This window comes from Poecilia reticulata, linkage group LG15, assembly GCF_000633615.1.
Source record: "Poecilia reticulata strain Guanapo linkage group LG15, Guppy_female_1.0+MT, whole genome shotgun sequence".
Taxonomy (NCBI): domain Eukaryota; kingdom Metazoa; phylum Chordata; class Actinopteri; order Cyprinodontiformes; family Poeciliidae; genus Poecilia; species Poecilia reticulata.
In genome coordinates, this window is record NC_024345.1 from 23125047 (window position 1) to 23145553 (window position 20507).

At 36.4% G+C, this 20507-nt stretch overlaps 1 protein-coding gene across 3 annotated transcripts in view; it reads right to left on the reverse strand.

Moving 5' to 3' along the window:
• Positions 1-3086: 3086 nt before the first annotated feature.
• blnk (B cell linker) overlaps positions 3087-20507 on the reverse strand; it is a 35762-nt gene continuing 18341 nt past the window's right edge. The window contains exons 1-22 of one of the 3 annotated variants that reach the window (XM_008429980.1): positions 18014-18192; positions 17771-17836; positions 14810-14856; positions 14298-14335; positions 14107-14215; positions 12916-13022; positions 12767-12836; positions 12579-12647; positions 10935-10960; positions 10798-10805; positions 9641-9694; positions 8576-8603; positions 8450-8495; positions 8259-8319; positions 8157-8184; positions 7223-7253; positions 5422-5497; positions 5274-5302; positions 5136-5191; positions 4975-5058; positions 4739-4894; positions 3087-3996 (exon numbers count right to left, since the gene is read on the reverse strand). In XM_008429980.1, coding sequence (XP_008428202.1) covers positions 3880-3996; positions 4739-4894; positions 4975-5058; positions 5136-5191; positions 5274-5302; positions 5422-5497; positions 7223-7253; positions 8157-8184; positions 8259-8319; positions 8450-8495; positions 8576-8603; positions 9641-9694; positions 10798-10805; positions 10935-10960; positions 12579-12647; positions 12767-12836; positions 12916-13022; positions 14107-14215; positions 14298-14335; positions 14810-14856; positions 17771-17836; positions 18014-18087 — 1380 coding nt within the window. In that variant the 5' untranslated portion in view covers positions 18088-18192 and the 3' untranslated portion in view covers positions 3087-3879. Of the gene's footprint in view, positions 3997-4738; positions 4895-4974; positions 5059-5135; positions 5192-5273; positions 5303-5421; positions 5498-7222; positions 7254-8156; positions 8185-8258; positions 8320-8449; positions 8496-8575; positions 8604-9640; positions 9695-10797; positions 10806-10934; positions 10961-12578; positions 12648-12766; positions 12837-12915; positions 13023-14106; positions 14216-14297; positions 14336-14809; positions 14857-17770; positions 17837-18013; positions 18193-20507 lie in introns of those variants that run through there. The other 2 variants (XM_008429979.2, XM_008429978.2) reach the window with 2 other exon arrangements.

Here is a 20507-nt window from a genome sequence, read left to right on the forward strand (position 1 = left end):
TAAAACAATCCTCTATATTTCGCTAAAAAGTTACTTGTAAGTTAGTTTTGTCTTATTTCAAGAATACTAAGATATTTGTACTAGAAACTAGAGCAAAAATACTTTGTAAGATTTTGTTTTCTGTAGTGAAATTATTGTTTTATAGCTGTCTTGTGATTTTTTTGTTTTGTTTTATTTTATAAATAAATTGATGATGCTTCCTGGAAGGTTCACATTCTCAGGGTAAACAGTTACCTTTTGTTTCTCTTCCAGTAAAGCTCAATACAGAGAGTTTAGTTTATTTTTATGAGTCTTTTTGCCTCCAAAAAGTTTTTATTTAAGGTGATTTAGGTACACTGTCATGTGGATTATTTTATAAAAACACTGTAATCTGTTAATTTGCCATACCGTCTGTTTAAGGATCAGATTATGTACGGGTAGACTACACAGTGTGGTAGCTGTCATATTTATGTTATTGGAGGCAGAACGCTGTAAGTTACTCAGATATACCAAATGTGTGTATAAAAATAACAAAAAAAGTACAATAAGCTGTTTTATTCAACCTTTATTTATCCTGCTTATATTTAGTATTTTAATGCTTCTTTTATGCATTATTTCTAAGGAATCTGTGTATTTCTAAATTCTTTTGTATAAACTTTGAATCATGTTCAGAAAGTATATTATTTACTGTGAGAGCTCTATTTTTCATGCATGTATGCATGTGGGTGTTGATATCCCTGGTCACATTTTTTAATTATTTTCTTTCAAAATTGATTTAGAAAAAGAGAGAAAAAAAAGATATGAGATTAGATTTTTTTTTCTTGAAGATTTGAGAACTTGAAATGATGCTAATCGTTGAATTGCACTATAAAACGTATTTCCCCGCCCTTTACCTCACCTTTCTAGGCCTTAACCTTTGACAATCCTGCTGTGGCTCTTTGTTTCCCTAATGCAGCCACTGCCCCTTATTTAAATGGGAAATGTGTGCAAAAATCCCTGTTTTCAATGATTTCTTTTTAAATTTAAATAGATTAGCCTTGTATATAACCCGCTATAGGTACTGTAAAAATAAATAACCTGAGAATATTCACCAAGTGCCTGGAAATTATGACTATGCAATAAAACTGCATGGGTGTGATAGCATTACGAATGAAACATGCTGTTTTTGAGTGGCGATGATACTAGTCGAAACATTTTTATTTAAATTTTTACAGTAACTGTTGAAGTAAGAAGTCCAGCTCCCTTTTGCTGCAGCAACACTGTCTCATTCCTCATTGATTTCAACGGATTGTTTCCTGACTGAGCATGAAAAATCCTAATAAAACACGAGTTAAAAACTCTTCTGAGTCCGTCTGCTGCTTTGGTTCTGCCTGCTAGCCTTTGGGAAGCATGGAATAACGAGACAGCTGACGTTTGGGTACAGGTTGTAAACTTTTCTTACTTCCTCCTAGTTGTAGCGCACCTGCAGGCAACACATTTCTAACTGCATGTCATTGCTGGTTTCACAAGTTGAGTCATTTGGGTTGTTTAAAGAGACAACACTGCAACAGCTGTCGCATATAGAAAGCAGATTAAGATCAGAGTTAAACACGCAGAGCCTGTAAAAGTGTTTACACACCATAAATGTTCTTAACCACAAAAATTGTAGAGAAAACAAAACATGGTTGAAAACTGTAGATATTATTTCCTGAACAATATTCTAATCCAATAAATTAGAAAGTTATTAAAAGGTCTCATTTATTTACAGTATATTCATTAATTACACACAGATGGACGTTTGAAGGCCTTTATTTTTTTAACTATGACAATTTTCCACCTATAAAAATAAGACATTTGAAATTAGAATTTCGCATAATATTACATCTGTTGTATCAAACCACTGATTTATTCTTGGTTCTGTTTCTGGGCTGCTCTGCAAGCCCAGAACCAGAACATGAAGAAGCAGAAATTAGACACAAACTTTAAGAAAACTGAAAAATTGACTAAAAGCCCTCCTGTTTAGAGCTGCTTTTGATTAATAAAAACTGGAACGTTGATCAATATATTTGAGATGTTTTGATGATTTTGAGTTTGACAAAATGTAAAGTTTATTGCTTGTTTCCTAATTGGTGACTGATATTTTTATGAACTTTAAACTTGTTGCTGAAATGTGCTAAACAAATAAACTTGACTTCACATAAGATAAAAACATTTTAAATACATGAATGTAGCATTAATGAAGTCTGGTTAATATCTGCTTTAAGGTTGTCAATTTTCATAAAGTACTGAATGCATATTTAAATTATTGAATCCCCACAGCATGATGCTGCCTTTTCTTTAATATAGACATCAATGTGCTTTGAAGAACAGATATTTATCTGTTATATATCCAGAGTTGCGTAGTAATTAGTTACATTTACTTCTTGGGTAAGTTTTTGGAAAAAATTTACTTAGGAGTATTTTTTACTACATCACACTTTTTACTTGAGTTATTTTATTATTAAGTATTTGTATTCTTGAGTAAAATTTCTGTATTTTCTACCCACTGAATGAAAAACAAACATGTTTTAACCAAAACTTCACCAGATAAACATCTGCAGTTTTTGTTAGTTTTATCAGTTTTTTTGTTGAAATAAACTGATTAGAAAAAATTTATTTTGCCTGCTTTTATTATTTTTTGTTACTTATGTAAATTAGTCATTTTTGTCCTTAAAATGCCATAATTTACACTTAGCTTTATATTTTGTTTTGTCTGATACTACTTTTAAATATTAAATGACTTTTTACTCTTACTTGAGTAAAGAAATGTTGAAATATAAAGTTTTTGGGAACTCTTCCATCCTCCTTATGTCTTTTGGTCGAGTCAGTCTCACCCAGATTCAAACAGAACTACCAAAAAAACTACCAGCCCTTCAAAATGATACCGATTCAGAATCAAACTTTAGCGTTTATGTTGCCTAATGATTTCTGAATCACAAACCCAGCTACCGTCCAAGTACTTTCAGAGTAAATATTTTGAACTTGGATGTCCAGAACAGTATAAACTTCAGAAACAATGCAGAAATTCGAAAGCTTAATATAAGAAACGCATATAAATTATGATTGGAAGAAAACATAAAAACTCGCTCTATAGCACCAGAAAGACAAACAGGAGAATTTATTACAATATGAGAAAACAAAAACAGCACCAGAACAAACCTTTGGGCAAAAGGTCTGAGTACATCTACAAAACAGAACTTCATACATTTTACAAAAATGATCTGTAATGAAAGAACGAACATCTATTGTTAAGTAAAGTTCCTGATTAAGGAAAACTATTGGTGGCAAAAATGCAAAAACGAAAAACCTCCAAAATGCTCTAAAGCACAGGAAGAATAGCGGCAGTGTCATACTGTGTAGATGTTTTTCATTTAGAGAACCATGAAAACTGGTAATAAAACAGGCAGTAAGAAAAGCAATAAACTACACTTTACAAGAAGGATCTTTACTGGAAGAGTGAGGAACAACAAGCTACTGCTTAGAAAGAAACAAAATCTATGAACAAAAACTCACCAAGCATGACCACAGAGAGAGCAGGATGTGCTACAAATGCAAAAACTCCCTCCGTGAAGCATGCAAGTTGCAAGATAATGGTCACAATGTGGGAGGGGGTAGCTGGAAGTAAGGAAAATGTCATTTTGAAAAACTAAAACTCCACATACAGCCAGAAGAAGAAGAAGTTGCATCCAGGATATGACTTTAAAACCTTCCTGTTACTGTAAATGTCTCCATGTGGAAAAACCAGGATGGCAGAGGAATCCTGCAGGAAGCTGTTGAGCAGTTCTTGGCCGGTTTCAAACTACCATCACCTGCAGCTCTGTGTTGTACTTGGAAACACGTTGAAAACGTAAAGATTCAAAGTGAAAGAACTGAGACGGTCATCTACGGCTTTACAGGAAAAAACAGCTTGGTGGCGTCTTTGGTGTTGCTCTGGCTGTCGATCAGAACCAGCAGGTTCTTCTGGTGGTTCTCTATGATGCTAGAGACACTGCTGAAGAACTGATGGGTAAAAACACAGAGAAAAACAGCCGGCTTATTACTTTGACCGAAATATGTTAAAGCCTGAATGCTGTGATGCTTGGTGAAAAAAATATTCCCATCTGATTATATTAGGACATTTAAATGCACACTTGTCATCTGCATAAAGTTTAATTTATTCAACATATTTATCGTTGAGGCGTTCAGAACGTTTCTATTAATTGAAATAAGTGGACAAGTTTGAGGCATTTTGAATTTTCTTTGTTCCATAAAACATTTGTACACCTTTGAAAAGCAAAAGTAGAGCCTCCTGCACAACCAACAAGAATGCACCAAGTGGATTCTGGATGGCAATTCAATAACTAAACATTTGTTTTCTCCAGCAGCCATTGTACAGCACAAACAGCGGTAAAACCAGCTGACCAAATGTGCTGGAGTTCAGCTTGAATTGCAAGGTCATTAACTTGCAATCCAAGCTGAACTCCAGCACTGAGCTTTGCTGTAGTTGCTAGGTAACGGCAGGGCAGTTCTTGCAAATTTGTGATGTTTTTTTTCCCCCCAGACATTTTTGAAAAGGCTCATTTTCCAGACACCAAAAAATATTAATTTACTGCCAACAACAGACGCTTTAAAAAAAAAAAAAAATAGAAATCCAAATGGAAGCACAAAACGTGCAAAATGTGACATTCATCTTCAAGACAAAAGTGTCTGCAGTGAATCTGAAAGTAGCCTGATGGGAGCAGGCCAAATGAAGGCGCTGTACCTCCTCTCCCCTCTTCTCTCTCCCCAGCGCGTACTGCTTGGTGCTCGGCACGAAGCGGATCGGGATGTTGTAGACTCTGCCTTTGTAAAACACGACCAACGTGTAAGGCTGCTGCACATCCTGACCCGAGCTCTTTCTCACCATGAACGCACCGTCCTGAAACAGAAAACACTCCCAGTCAGCTCCTACGGCTTTCACGGACAGACACTTTCATACGCGCTCTCATCCATTCAGACCTTATTTGATCGCAGTAAAGCGTCATCGGCTGTTTTGCGGTCACACCGGCAGGCAAACCAGGGTTTGTGATAAACATCTGCATCCTGAAATAAAAGCAGCTACAGAGCTGAAACATTTAAAATCAGCACTCTTTACGTAAAAAGTAGATGTAAAAGCACACCTTGTCCTGGTCTGTTGACCCATTTTCAGCAGCAATGCATCCCCGCTCAGCTGGTTCTGGAACAATAAGTTGCATCAGTTGATTTGGAAAAACAGAAATTCAGTGTGAATGGTTGGGAACAAACGGGTCAGAACTTACTGGGTGGTGTAAACTGTGGCAGGGGGATTCTGCAAGGAAGTAAACAGCAAAAGTGAATACACAGATGGAAGTTGCGATTAAAGACAATTCATTATCAGTGAAGTATAAATGTGTCGCATGGTAAAATATTGAGTGCTGAGCGCCTTACTTTGGTCGTTTTAGATCCAGTGAGAAAGCTTTAGGAGACGGTTTCTGTTCTGGGTGCATCACAGGCAGGGAGGCGCCTTTGAAAACACAGACATCCTCAAATCAGCTGCCTTTCTACTTAGTTATTAGCGTAATGACGGTTTCCAAAAATAAACATCTGCAGTTCTTTGCAGAACTATTCACACACTTTCAACTCTTCACATTGGCTAGAACCAAGAGGAATACATTTGTAACAGATCCACAAACTTAAATTTTTACATGCCTTTTATGAGAGATGCTTTATATTTGTCCTTTGATGCTTGTTTCTAGTTTTTATTCGCACATAAATGCAGGGTAATGTTATTATTTTAAGTTATTGCATCATTAATTGTATTTAAGTTCAGTTTCTGTTTTCATATAACTTGTTTTTGGCTCGCTTCTGTTGCTAATTACTCTCCAAAAACACTTGAAATAAGACAAAACTAACTTACTTAACTTTTGATTAAGCTACAGAGTCTTGTTTTAAGTAAATAATACCTTAATATTGATGGAAAAGGTTTAGTTGCACTGGGAAATTATTTCACTTAATAACAACTGTTACCTAGCAACGCCAGCCAAGCTCTGAGCCGTTACCTAGCAACCCAATTCTAGTCCAACTGGCAGATTATTTCATTCATAACAAGACAGTTTTGTCTTGTTTTGAGTGAAATAATCTGCCAGTGGAAATATTTTCCATTTCTATTAATTATTTATTTACTTAAAACAAGCTAGTATATCCTGATGAAAAGTTAGTTGTAAGTTAGTTTTCTTATTTCAAGTGTAAGGAGATATTTGCACTAGAAACTAGACCAAAAAAACTTTGTAATATTTTGTGTTTTTGCAGTGCAGCTATGCATGTGGCTCACTGAAATTGTGTACAATTAGCCACAATGGCTAATAATTTTTGACTACATGTTGGCCATTGAAATATTAAAACAATACATTGTATTTTTAAGTGTGGGATATAAAACATCATAATTTATTTTGATTTTATGTAACACAAAGTCACTCATAAATCAGAAGCAGAAGGAAAATGATGCATGTTTTTCAGTTTTTTTCACTTCTTTGGACTGGACTTAATATTGCAGTATCAGGATAAAAGTGAGCTGAAGTCACTTTTTAGCATTTATTAATAAAAAAATAGAAAACACTCATTAATAATTGTGAAATAGAAGGAGAATGATGCATGGTTTTTATGTGTGTGTGTGTGTGTGGGCTTTATTGTTAATGAAGTTGAATGAAAGAAAAGCACAACGACAATTTTTCTTAACTACTTTACAGATATAAATTTTCAATAGTAAACGTGGTGGGTTAGCAGTGTAATATTGTGAAATATCACTGCTTCCTGGAAACTGAGTTGTTTAAAATGTATTTCCCTTAGAAATTAATAAAGTATTGAATTTGAATTTAATTAAATTAGCATGTCAGGACGGTCAGTAACAGTGTCTTCAGACAGAGGCCTCTTCAGATTATCTGCAAGACAGACTGCTACTGGAAATCCTTCCAGCCCACAATGATACTTGTTGATAGGAGTTACAGCAAAATGTTGCTTCCCTTTGGGATAAATAGAGAATTTTTTTAACTGATCTGAATGTGTTTAAGTTTCTAGTTGCGTTCTGATAACATATATTAAAAAAATTCAATTGCTTTGAGTAATTTAGCTCTAAAAATGTTTAAGCTGTTGATGATTGACAGTAAAAGTCAAAATAAATGTACTCCTGCCAAACTTTTGACAGAAAGAAATAAACGTAGCACTAAATAATCTTTCAATTGAATTCACTTACTTTCAAATGGTCTTGGTTTCATGTCTTGTCTCTGCAATAAGAAACATTATTAGTGGTTGGCATCACAAGGTGAAAATCAAGTCAAAAAGAAAAAGCATTGTCTGCAAGAAGGATGTCCAAACTGTGGCCCGGGTGCCATTTGTGGCCCTCTTTGGTTTGGGCTCTCGGTCCATAATTCAAGAACCTAGCAAATTTGTGATTAATTTGAGGTTTTTACTGACAAATGAAATCTTAAAACAATATAAAGGATGTTTTTTATATAGATATTGAGGACAATAAATCCCCAAAAACTTTTTAAAAAATATTTACCTGTCACTTAAAACAGCAACTGTCCAAGACTGTGCATATATTTTGGATCGACAATGATCTCCAAAAATTTAACTACTTTGCTAGTGTATTTCAGTATATTATTGAAGAGATAAAAACAATAAATGTCTCAACTACTCTCATCTTGACATTTTTGGCCCCAATACCAAAGGGTTTGGACACCTTCCTTCCATCCATCCATCCATCCATCCATTTTCTTGACACCCTTGTCCCTCAGTGGGGTCGGGAGGGTTGCTGGTGCCTCTCCAGCTAACGTTCCAGGCGAGAGGCGGGGTCACCCTGGACAGGTCGCCAGTTTGTCGCAGGGCAACACAGAGACACACAGGACAAACAACCATGCACACACACATTCTGACCTAGGGGCAATTTGGACAGGCCAATTAACCTGACAGTCATGTTTTTGGACTGTGGGAGGAAACCGGAGTACCCGGAGAAAACCCACGCATGCACAGGGAGAACATGCAGAAAGACCGGGGCCGGGAATCAAACCCAGAACCTTCTTGCTGCAAGGCAACAGCTCTACCAACTGCGCCACTGTGCAGCCCCGTTTGGACACCACTGGTCTACAAAACTTTATTATGTTACTAACTTATCAACATATTCTTACCGGCAACACAGGTGGCTTTGGTGACCACCTGTAAACAGATCAGACACAATTTTAACCTTGTCATCAAGTAAAAGATGCGTTTCCAGGGTGAGTAACGCTTACTCTCTCTGTACAGGTTTAGGTAGACGAGGGGGAGGACCGCCTGGAGGTTCATGGCTGGAACCTGTGAGCGGGAAACGGTGCAACTTAAAATGTCATTTTCTGTTCTAGTTTACACAAGTTGCATATTGTTTACAAAAAGGCCAATTTTTTTTACTCATTTTCTACTCTAGTGAGCTAATATTCACTATTACCTTGATCACAGAGTTCATATTCATCATTATCTGTGGGTTGCTGGACCTGAAAAAGATGCAGTTTGTGTCCAAGTTCAGCTGAGTCAACAATTTTAAATCTACTGTTCAACATCTGATGGCACTTACAGGAGGCGTGGGTTCCCATTTATTCAGCCTGGAAAAACAGATTGGTATGAGTAAAGTGTTAGCAAAACAATAGCTTTAGTTTGAGCTGTTGACCCTTTGTTTGCACGTGGCGTCACGTCCTGTAGAACTCCGCCCACTCCGCCATGACAGACGTCAAAACAACAAGTGCGCTCCTTTAAAGTTAGTCAAAAAACAGACTTCTGTTACCGTTTTTTTCTTTTTTAATTTTTTTGTTTTGGGTGTACGGTAATATACGTTTAGCATCCCGGTCCATACTCCGCTCCAGTAGATGGCGGTAATGCACATCAATACCTTGCTTGCCATAAAAAACAAAACAAAACAAAAAAGACCTAATATCGCTTCTATTCAGTTCATTTCACTTTAAAATGCTCATAGTATACTGCGCGGTCGGCTTCACAATCAGACAAGGATGTAAATCAAACGTTTGCATTTTACTTTATAACTTTTAATGAGGAAAGATACGGCGGCGATGGATACCAGCCGTCAATCATAATGACCGTCAGCCCTCGGTGTAACCGCGGATTGGCAGCGAACACTTTTTACAAGCTAAGAAGATTAACGTTCATATAGTAAGTATGATTAGAAAGATATCAAATATCGCTTATGGAAAAGGTACGTGTGCAATCGTTAGTAACCATGGCGACAGTGCCGCACCGTCATGTAGCCTAGCATGTGTGGAAAAAAACTGGTTAGCATCTCGTCGGTTGTGCCTTTTTAACGCTGCTCAGGTGTAAAGGCAAATATAAATCATGTGGTTTGAATTCAGGTAAAGTCGGTAATTTGATCAAAATGTCAGGAGGGAAGAGGTATGGGTCGGTTTCTAAGCAAGCCATTTCAGCTATTTTGTAAATACGGCCGTCTATGAGCTCCAACCAGGTGTTTTACCTTCATAGATAAATTAGCTTGACTCGAACAAGTAGAAGCCAGGAATAAACTGGCAAAAACAATTTCAGTCGCTCTGAACAATACTCCCGTCCCGTCCTTCACTTCCTACGTCCGTCTTGGCGACCCAAAGTGACGTAGTTGCATAGGTTCGGTTCCTACCTGGGTGTTGGTTTTGGTAAAGAAGGGCCCGGTTTGAAAGGAGGTGGACAAAATCTATGAAGAGGGAAAAAAAACGATGTTAGATGTATTTATAAAGTTTTTCACAGTCATAAAATAAAAAGAGGAGGAATATTTTAGTAATTTATTGAAAACCAAATACTGTAAAATATTTTTTATACGGCTCAAGCTTTTCTGCACTTTTTTCATGTTAAAACCACAATCTTTAATGTATCTCACTGGGATTTTATGTGTTAAACCAACATAAACTAAAGCATAATTCTGATATTGAAGGAAAATTTCACTTTTTTTTCCTACTAAAAATCTGAAAAGCATGTGTGCTGATTCACTATTATAGCAGCAAGTATATTTTTTGATTTTGATTTGATCAATGGAATATAGGTCAGAACTTTGACTGGGCCATTGTAATATATGAAAATGCTGTGATCAAACCATTCTGTTGTAGTTTTGGCTGCAAGTTTACCGATCTTGTCTTGCTGTAATGGGAAATTATTTTATTATTTAAAATTAGTATTTTCCTTCTACTCCACAATTATGCACTATTTTCATGTAATCCAAATAAAACACAGATATTTCTGGCTGTAACAAGGCAAAGTGAGGGATATTAATGGAAATAATGCTGTATAAAACAACAGCTCACTATTAAAAACTGACTGAAATAAATATCATACACTGTTTCATCACCATGCAACCAAGATTTTATAATTAGTGATAATTATAGTAATTTATAATATCTTTTCTGCAGCTGTCTTCAATCAATTAATATTTCTCAGACTTGTGACCATATAAATAAAAAATTCTGGCATTAGAAATACTTTTCTAAACGTACACATTTTTGTGCAACATTTTGGGATTTAGCTCTTTAAATTTGACTATTTGAGAATAATTTAAAGGAAATATTGCAAGAATTTTGTTCTGTCAAAAGCATTAATAATTCTTAAATGTAGACATAACATACAGCCATAAGTTAAATAAAATGGTTTCCTATTTAAATTCCAACTTAAATCCAACTACAAATTTGTATCTTTATGGACATTCTCCATCCAGTCTTAATTGTATTAAATTCTGCCAAGTTTAGGATTACACATAAAGTATAAAACGTAACAAATCATGTTACTGAAATAAAGTCTAAAACTGACCTGTTTCTCTGTGGAGGCGTAGATGGTTCATGTAAAAGTGACAACAATTATAGGTAAACTACAGCATGTCCCACATATTACTGTTCTTATTGAGTAATTATTGTTCATAGAAAAATGGTGACGTTACAGCAACTTGCCTCTTTCTCAGGTTCTTCATACAAATCTGTCAAAAAAACCAAAACAAAAAAAAAAAACCAAGGGAAGAATCAGTCACGTAGCAACTAAATCGATTATCTGACATTTTCATTTCTATTTCACACACATACAAGCACATAACATGCTTCACCCGCCCTATTCCTTTGCTAACTGTCTTAGTTTCACCTTTAGCAACTTAGCATTAGCTAATAGCATTAACTTTAGCTATTAGCATTAGTTTTGCCAAACAACCCGGTAGGGCTAGTTAAAAACCGTTAGTCTTAAGTTGGGCCTTTTTAAAATCCAATAGCAAATGTTACCTTGTCCTATTTCTTATCTGTAAAATTAGTTTAACCTGAAAAAGAAATGTTCACATTTCTGGGATGTATATAACTGCAATGAAAAAGACGCAGAAGAGATTTTGTCAATTTGTTGCTGATTCACTAAACTAAATAACTGCACAAAGAATTTTTTTATTTCAGTAATTTTTTTACAAATTATTTTGAACAACATCCTGCTTGTTGACTACGAATTAGAAAGGAATATATTTTTTTAAGAAATGGAAAATTATTAAAACTAAAATGGTTCTCAGAGGAAGACGACATTGCGCTTGGCCAATAAAATGCTGTTTGGCAAATTATTCCTTGTGATGCTACTTAAAAAAATATTCTTCACAAGCTACTGTACATCTAACAACCTTTTTCAAATCTGTTATTCAAACTTAAGATATTAGTTGTGAGTTAGTTATTTTTTGGTAAAAGCTAGTTTTTCCCGCCTGTTTACAGTGCATATTCACATTTGAATTTCTTGTGAACTTTGTGCTGCACGTCATTAAGTTATTTGTAGCTTGTGTATGTGATGTCACCTAGTAATGCTGCAAAAGAGGGAATTTTTTTTTGTTCTTTTTGTAGCACTTTGCAGTGTTTTCAGGAAGAGCTGCTGAAATTTTTGCAACTTTTCCATTATGCTGATTTATATATTTGTTGTCTTTTTTGAAGCACTACAGGCAGGTAGTTGCATTCACACCAGCCCTGTTTAGTCTGCTTTAATCAAACTTTAGTTTATTTGCCTAGAAAGTCTGGTTCGTTTCTGATGCGAACTCTGGTCCGCCTAAACCTCGGTCTCGGTTTGGTTGAAGTAAACTGTGGTGCGGTTCAAATGCATATGTCCAAAAACAGGAAGTTTATTACAGCACAGGGCATTCTGGGTAAATACAAAAATCTCAAACGACTGAGTCTAGCACTAGGGGGAGAAATGGTTCATGGTTTTTTTTACCAACAACAAAACAGCAAAACCGCTAAAATCTGACTCTACTCCATTTTTAAAACATTTTATGAAGAAGGAAATTGCGCTCAGTGTCTTCTTCAAAGGTTTTCATGTCATTTGTTCAGTGGTTCTTGGTGCAACACCGCCACAGGCCAGGAGGGGAACAGGTTTTTCAATTAGTTTGGGTCATTTGAGTCAGTGCAGCCTGAAAACAAACTGCAGCAGCTGTAAATGTACCAAATGGTGCAATTTTGGTTCCCAATTGAACCAAGTCTACCAGAAAACACCTTAAATTGACAAAGTGGAAATAACTGATTCAAGATGCACTTATCAACGTTTAAAGAAAGGTTTCATATGATCAGCATATTAAATAAACTCACCTTCTGGACTGGATGGACGATCTGGTAAAGCTGGAGGCAAAATGGGATAGTCACCTCTGTTTCCACCTTCTAACATGGAGCGTAAGGAAAACAAGAGAAACATTTGACAAATTATTAACATTTCATATATAAATTCACATTTTCTGCCAATTGTAACCACATGTTTCTTTTGTATATCATCTACTTACTTGGAGATGAACTCTCTGTGGGTTCTATGTAGTCGTCCTCACCATTAGCATCTGGGTCTATGTAGTCTTCCTGCAAAACAAGAAAAGAAAGTTTTAATAAAAGAAGGCGCTTAATAAAGCTTTAAACGAGGTAAAGAAAGCTGCTTCACTTCTTTGTCGCTCCATGGATGTGACGGTTCAGGAGGAAGTTGTTTGGAGGCTTTAACAGGACGGACGGGCTTCCTGGGAGGTCGGCTTGGTCGGGCATGACAGCTGTCTGGAAAGAAGAACAAAGACAAGAAACAAAACATCAAGGTATTTGTAAAAAATAGATAAAATAAAAAGTAAATGATTTGTTCAAGTATTTAGTTCAGTGCATTAGTAATAGACAAAATCTCCTCTGTGTCCCAGAAATGTAGACATTTATTTTTCAGGTTAAATTATTTTACTGATAAGCAACAAGACTTATTTGTGATGGTCGCTAGCTATGAATGCTAAATTGTAAATGCTAGCATGCAAAAACGCTACCATGTGTGAACGCTGACATTTATTTGTTAATCTGTGTAGCATTAAATTTTAGCATGCTAACATTTGCTAATGAGTTTCAAACAGGCCCAACTTGAGACGATTGGCTTTCAATTACCGTATTTTCCGCACTATAAGGCACCTAAAAACCTTCAATATCCTCAAAAGCCGACAGTGCGCCTTATATATATGGACCAATATTGAGCCACAACAGGTCTAGCAACTACGGTAAGCAGCCGCCGACTTCATTTTCCCCCGTAGAAGAAGAAGTGCGTGGTGCATGCTGGGATAGTTGTCAGAACGCTGGTTTGTTAATAAAGTTTGATAATACATTTAAAGCCAGGGGGGGAGGGGCGGAGGGAGAGAGACAGAGACTGCGGCGGCAGCGTGTCGGTTGGTCTGTGTTACCCAGAAAGCAGTTGGGCACAATATCACAACACCAAAGCCGTGAGTGAAACAACGACTGGGGCTGACTACTGTATAAAATACTCGGGGGCCCACTTCTTTACATATGTGGATGTGTAATAATAGAGTACGGAACAAATTGGCAACCCAAACTGTTGTCTGTTCTATGCACCTTATAATCCGGTGCGCCTTATAGTGTGGAAAATACGGTAGTCCTGCTGCATTGTTTGCCAAAATTAATGCTAATGGCTAAAAGTGAAGCTAAACCAAGGATTAGGGCTAGTGAAACATAAGTGTGAAAACTTATTAGTCTATGAAAATGTTTTTCTGATTATTTTACAATTTACTGGAAAACAAAAACACTTAAATGACTCGCATCGTGCGGAAGAAATGAGTCAAAGTATCAGATATGTTCTGGTTGCAGTACTGACCGAGATACTCCCCCTTTGGAAAGGAAGTGAAGGGACTTCTGGTGAACTCTCTGTGGACCGGAGGAGGCTCATAGTTGTCATCTTCAGGCGGGTCATCGCATGGCTCGTTCTGGAAACGACACATTTGTAACTCGTCAAAGGAATGTCTGAAACCAAAATGACTGGTTTTGAATTCATTTAAAGTGACTTACGTATTCTGGATCAGAGCCCTGATCGTTGTCTCTGAAATCTGCAAACAGAAATTCATTTAATCATAAATGGAAATTGAAACTCTTTAAATTCGCAGTATACCTAAAAAAAACCCAAACAGTCATAGGTAATGTGCAGGTGCTGGAGCTCTTTGTCTATTTTTAGCCTGGGCTTTGAGTGCACCATCCTGTTGTAGGGGTAAGCGGAGCGTACCGCCTCACCTCTCGAACCCCAAAACGAACTTCAACCAAACGGATTTATGATGCATTTAAACAGAAACTGCAATAATTTAGCTCATAAATTCACTCAGGCGAGCGCTGAGGAAGTGAAACTGCAGTCAACAAAAAGTCCTAATCTGTGAAAAAAGGCTTGATTAGAATATCTTCATTGTCCTAATTGAAAGCTGTGTTTTCATATTTGTTATATTTAATTAATACAGTCATTCAGTATCATCATTTCTTTGTTATTAATATTATTTTGGACATATATTGAGCTGTTGTCGCTGAATTCTTACCTCTGTAGTCTCTGGCGGGAACGTTCGGACGAGGTTTGCTTTTCAGTCTGTCGTAAATAAAACAATAAGAACAAGAATAATTATTTATGATTATCAATTTATTGAGCTCACATCTGTGAAGACTTTTTCTTTGTAAAGTCTCGGCTGTGAGACTTTACAAGAACCAAACATCTACAAGAACCGCTCAGAAAGAAAAAATACAATTCTAAAAGCTTATTTATTTTATTAAATAATTGATAAATTATTAGTAATAACAACTTCATGATGGTGTTCATGTCTATTAATGTTGATTACGGCCTACAATGAATAGCACATAAGACTAGGGAAATAGCAGCCTTATTAAATAACGGCGTCTTCACTGGTAAATCAGTGACAGTGAAGACGCTGTTATTGATTTGCTGGACAATAAATGGACAAGAAATATCTTGCGATGGACACGTAATCAACATCACTAGATGTCAGAATATTCAATATTAAATGTGTAGAATATTCACTGAACTCCGCACAGCATTCTGGGAGATGTAGGCAGAGGAAAGATGTTAGCCTCTCATCCTCTGAGTTAGCAAAGCCAGGTTGGTGGAATCGACTCACTCACTCTTTGGTTACCTAGCAACTCTCTCACTCTTTGGTTACCTAGCAACTCACTCATTCTTTGGTTACCTAGCAACAACCTGCTGAGCGCAGCAGTAGTTTAAGGTTCCGCCACCTTCACTCATAACTGCTTGAAAATGAAAAACAATGGAGTGGAGTTAAAATTACAGGTAAATCATAAATATGGACGTATTCCAGACATTTAAAACAAAAGCAAATCAATAATTATTGGTCTCGACTGATATGAAACGCTTAAATTTTTATAAGTTTTTCAGCCATACCATACAGCCGGATAGAAGACCAATAAAAACAGCCTACTAAACAATCTGTTCATTTATTTTATACAAGCTGCACTTGAAGCTCCTTTTGAATTAATTATTATAAATTGTTGTATGGCGTCCAGACCAAGTTGCTTTAACTTTACTTTCATCTGAAAAAGGGACTTCGGACCACTGGACATGTCTGTTGAACTGTGGCTCTTTAGTCACTGGAGCACATTTAGTCTCCCACACTTTTTTCTTCCAGTAAACTTTCCATTAATATGCTTGTATGTGAAACAAAATGAGCATTCAGATTCTCAAGTTGTCTGCTTGACTGCTGACATCCCCTTATTCCTTAGGTAATATCAGAAGACGTCTCTATTAAAAAGAGTATGATATTGATCTTTTTCAATATCATACTTTAGGTTTTCTTAAGTTCGTCTTTCCTCACTCTCACCAGACATTGTTTTCCAGTCGTTTTGCTTGTTGTTTTCGATTTTGCCTGCTAATCATTGCCGTAATTATTGCATTTATCAGAAATAAAAGCTTAGAATAAACCATTCTGTGCGTAATGAAACTGGAGTCTTACTTTTTGATTAATTACTGAAATTAATCAGATACTTGCAAAGCAAGGTGAGAACAAACAGACTCATTTCAGGAAAGGAAAGTGAGAGAACGGCCATCTGTTTTAGGTATTTTTGGTCCATGCGCCGCCGCCGCCGCTCTCTCTTTCCAACGTTTGTGAAAGAGGAATTGGCGTTGTCCAGCGAAGCATGCACTGTACGCAAACCGCACCGAGAGTTTTTAGATCAGCCGACTTCGAAAAAAAATTCCTCCTACATAAAACAGGCAAGTGGACAGAAATGTTTCAGTCATTTCTTGTAGCTACGCGCAACTGACAGAAGTACTGCTGCACTGTAAAACATTTCAGTCGCATGTAGTCGTGCCTGCTTTTTTAAGTAAATTCGGCGAGTTTTAGATTTTGAACCTGAATGAGTGAGTTTGTGAAAGATAAATTTACAGTAGTAAGTTGTGTTGACTTTTTATTAATTTGATCAAACCTCCAAGAGTTTTTAGGTTAGCACTTAAAAAACTGAAAGAAGAAAAAGACAGGAGTGGGAGCTGTTTCCCAGAATGCTTAGCGGGATGTTCCTGCATCCTGAGATGGAAGTGCGTTACATTGGTCTGTTTTATTAAGGCAGATGTTCATTTTTATGTCCTGTTCTCACCAAATGTTTTTGAGCAGAATTCACTGTGATGTTTAATAAAATTCATTATCAGATCAGAAATTTTGTTCATGCAGTTTGAAACAAGAATTTTAGTTATTCTAAAGTAAAATAAACAGTTATTTTAACTCGACAATGTGTGGAAATAATACAGAAATGCTCATTAACTCTTTTTTCTTGCATATTGTGAAATAATTATTATTGGTTTAAATTGCAGCATTAATTCCAGATTAATGAACTTAAAAAACAAAACAACGTTTAGACAATTTGTTTCTTGTTGTTAAATCAATTTCATGAACTTTAATTTCTGAGTAAAAAGCAAAAACAATTTTCCTGTTGACTTAAACTGCATTTTCAAGGCACCAGGTGTACTTTCATTTTCAAGTTACACCACCGTCAAATGTTTTACAGTGTGCAACACAGCTCTACAGTTACTCAAATAAATTTTAAAACGCATTTGTTAGTTTATAAATCACTGAGTGGTTATATAATAAGGATCTGTTGTGGTATGAACTTTTCAGGCGACTCAGGTTTTCTGGTTTTTAAGTTCCTCTGCTCTGCAGCAAACTTCCAGAAAACTGTAAAACTGCTGAAACGCTGAGTTCCCTTACATCAAGACTATAAATCATTTTGTTTAGATTTGATTAATAACAACGGGAACATCATAAAGTGACCAATCAGTCATGGTTTTTCCTTACTCTGCCACTGTAATGAAATGTTTTCTTTTTCTTTCTTGCTTGTTGATTTATTTTCTGTCTAATCTTTTAAAGCACTTTGAATTGCCTTTTTGCTATATAAATGAAATTGCCTTGACTAAGTCACAAATGGAAGATGTTACAAAAGCAGCTTTATTACCAAGACGACAGGATATTTCAGACACTGACCTTCTGATTTTATTCAGCAGACTGCCGTCATTTTTCTTGATGTCTTGAACCATTTTCTGAAGTTGCCTGAAAGACACAACGCTGCCATGAATTCTTCTTCACAAAGAGTTTTTTCCCCCCACTTTTATTTAGAAAAACCTTCAATATCTATTAGAGAAACCCGGTAAATCTGTGCTCACAGCTTATCGAACAACAAAAATGATCAGGAGTGCAACTATTAAACATTTCAAATCAACTTCTTACCGAATCTTTGCTGTTGCAGGCGCCGCGAGTTTATTCAGCGTATCCATATTTACATTTAACCCAAGAGTTGACATTTTCCTAGCTTTATTCCTCTGATAGGTTTGGACTGTGCTGCCGCGTTATTGGCAGGTTAGCAAACGAACGCTCTGTATGACTGTCGGTCTTGAGAAAAGAGGGAGTGCTTTTGTTCCAGCTGCCTGAAGCTGAAAAAAATCACTTCTTGTTTTTGACCACACTTTCTTGCATCACATGTTGCTTTGTGATTTTCTTCAATGTCGCCCTTTTTCCAGCAGCAGAAGTTTCCCCTTTTAACACCTTCATAAGACAATATGTAATAAAATGACAACTTTGACAGAAATGTGTTGAACATTGTAAAAACACAAAATCTGAAAAAAGTATTTTGGTAACTTTATTTGAAGGGGTGTGAATAAGACTGACATGACACTGTCATAAACATGACATAACACCTGTCATGAACATGAAGGAGTCTTTATGAATGTTTATAACTGCTGTCATGAAGTGTCATTCGGTAAATAATGACACTTTTAATGCAAAGTTGCTCTAAAAGTTGCATTGAAAGTCCATTAAAAATGCGAACGTTGCATTAAATTATCATAATTTACAAAATCATGCAAAGTCTTTTTGGGGGCAAAATGAATGTACGTAGCTGGACATAGACAACAACATCAGTAGCCTACAGGCTACTTGTTAAGCTTAAGGTGCTGTATTGACATTAACTAGCTAGCTAGTAATCTTTTAGCTAACTTTACCTGCATCCAACAGTTTTACTCAACAGTCGGTTAGTTTGGGGGGAAAAACTGTGAAAAGTTCTTTGCGTTTTGCTGGTTTGCTGCCATGATTCTAACACACCTGTGTAGCTCCGCACAGCAGCAGCAGGTCTCCTTCACTGCCGCACAGGTGTAAACCCAGCGCGAGCGTCGGAGCGCTCATGTTGCGTTTAAAGGCGGCTCGGAAAAACAGGTTACCACATGTTAACAACGGATTAAACAGTTTTAACTGCTGATAAAAGTGACAGAGGACACAGATATGGGAAGTGCGGAAGCTCCTACTGTATCAAATTGACATAGAAATAACAGAGACTTGGCCATTCTAAGGTAAAAACCCAGCGCATACAGCGTTCCTGTTTTTTTGTTTGTTTGTTTGTTTTTCATCCAGATGACTTCCCGCGGCCCCCCCCCCCTGCTATGGCACGGGGGCGCGCCCCACAGTTTGGGAACCTCTGTATTAATGTATCAAATAATAACCCATTCAAATGTATTGATGCTTTGCCAAAATATTATATAAGCTTCAGAGCATTCAGTAGAGTGATAAAGATGTAACTTTATCTAATTTAAGTGTGGTCATGTCATGGAAAATACCGTGTTGCAATCCCAAGGTTTTGCTATTTATAGCAGCCTAAAGAAAATGAGTCTGCAGCCTTTCCTGTCATGAAGATTACCACATGCGTGGTTGCCATGGCGATTCTTTTTTAACACTTATTTTAATTTGCTAAAATAATTGCTGTCACAGCACATGATCAGAAAAACAGGAAGCGGTTTTTGCGAAACGTCGACATCATTCACTGACCAGGCATCTGGATGTTTAAGAATCATGAGAAAAATGATTAGATGTGAAAAAAGAACAAGAAACGTAACGTGGCTTTTCTGTGAAGTGAGTAAATTTTGACAACCTGTGACTTCATTTCCTAAGGGAATAAGTGTTAAAGCCTCCACGTAAAAAAAAAAAAAAAACTAAACTAAAAGGAGATATCATGTTTCTTCAAAATTTGCTTCTCGTTATTTTTAAATCCAGAGTCTAATTTTAAATTCTCACTTCTTATGTGTGAAGCTCAAAATGTTCAGACTGCAGATTAACTTTTTAATAAAAGCGGAAAGAGTGGTAGAGTTTTTAGACGTCTGGTTCTGTGGAACAAACTTCAAAAGTTTTTTTTTTTTTAAGAATGACAACATATTAACTTTTAAGAATAGAACTTTGCTTTTTTGATTATTTTATCCTGCCAGAGGTTTACGTTTTTTCTCTCTCTCTCCATTTTGGCATCATTTGCTTGTATTTCCCGTTTTTAGCCTTCAGTTCTCTCATTGCCTTTTATTTCTGCTAAAGTACTTCTGTGTTGGGATGAGACTATTTCCTGGACAATGCATTTACTCAAGCTGATTAATGCAACTAGCCCAGCATGTTTATGTTTTTGATGTTTTCTTGTGTTTCTTCCATGAACAAAGCTTGGACAGCGCTAATGCTGCAGCTAGCTCTGTCTACGGTTTTTGTTTTTCATGTCTCATAATGATAAACTTTATTTCGTGTGCACCTGAAACATATGTGTCGCCATTTTTCTTTACAGGTTAAAATAAAAACTAGAGTCTATGTTTAGCTGAAGCTCTTTCTTGTATTGTTTCCTTTGTGTGATTGCGCCATTTAACATTTTGAAAATAAATTGGCTTCATGGAAACACAGCAATTTTGAAAAAACTTGAGTT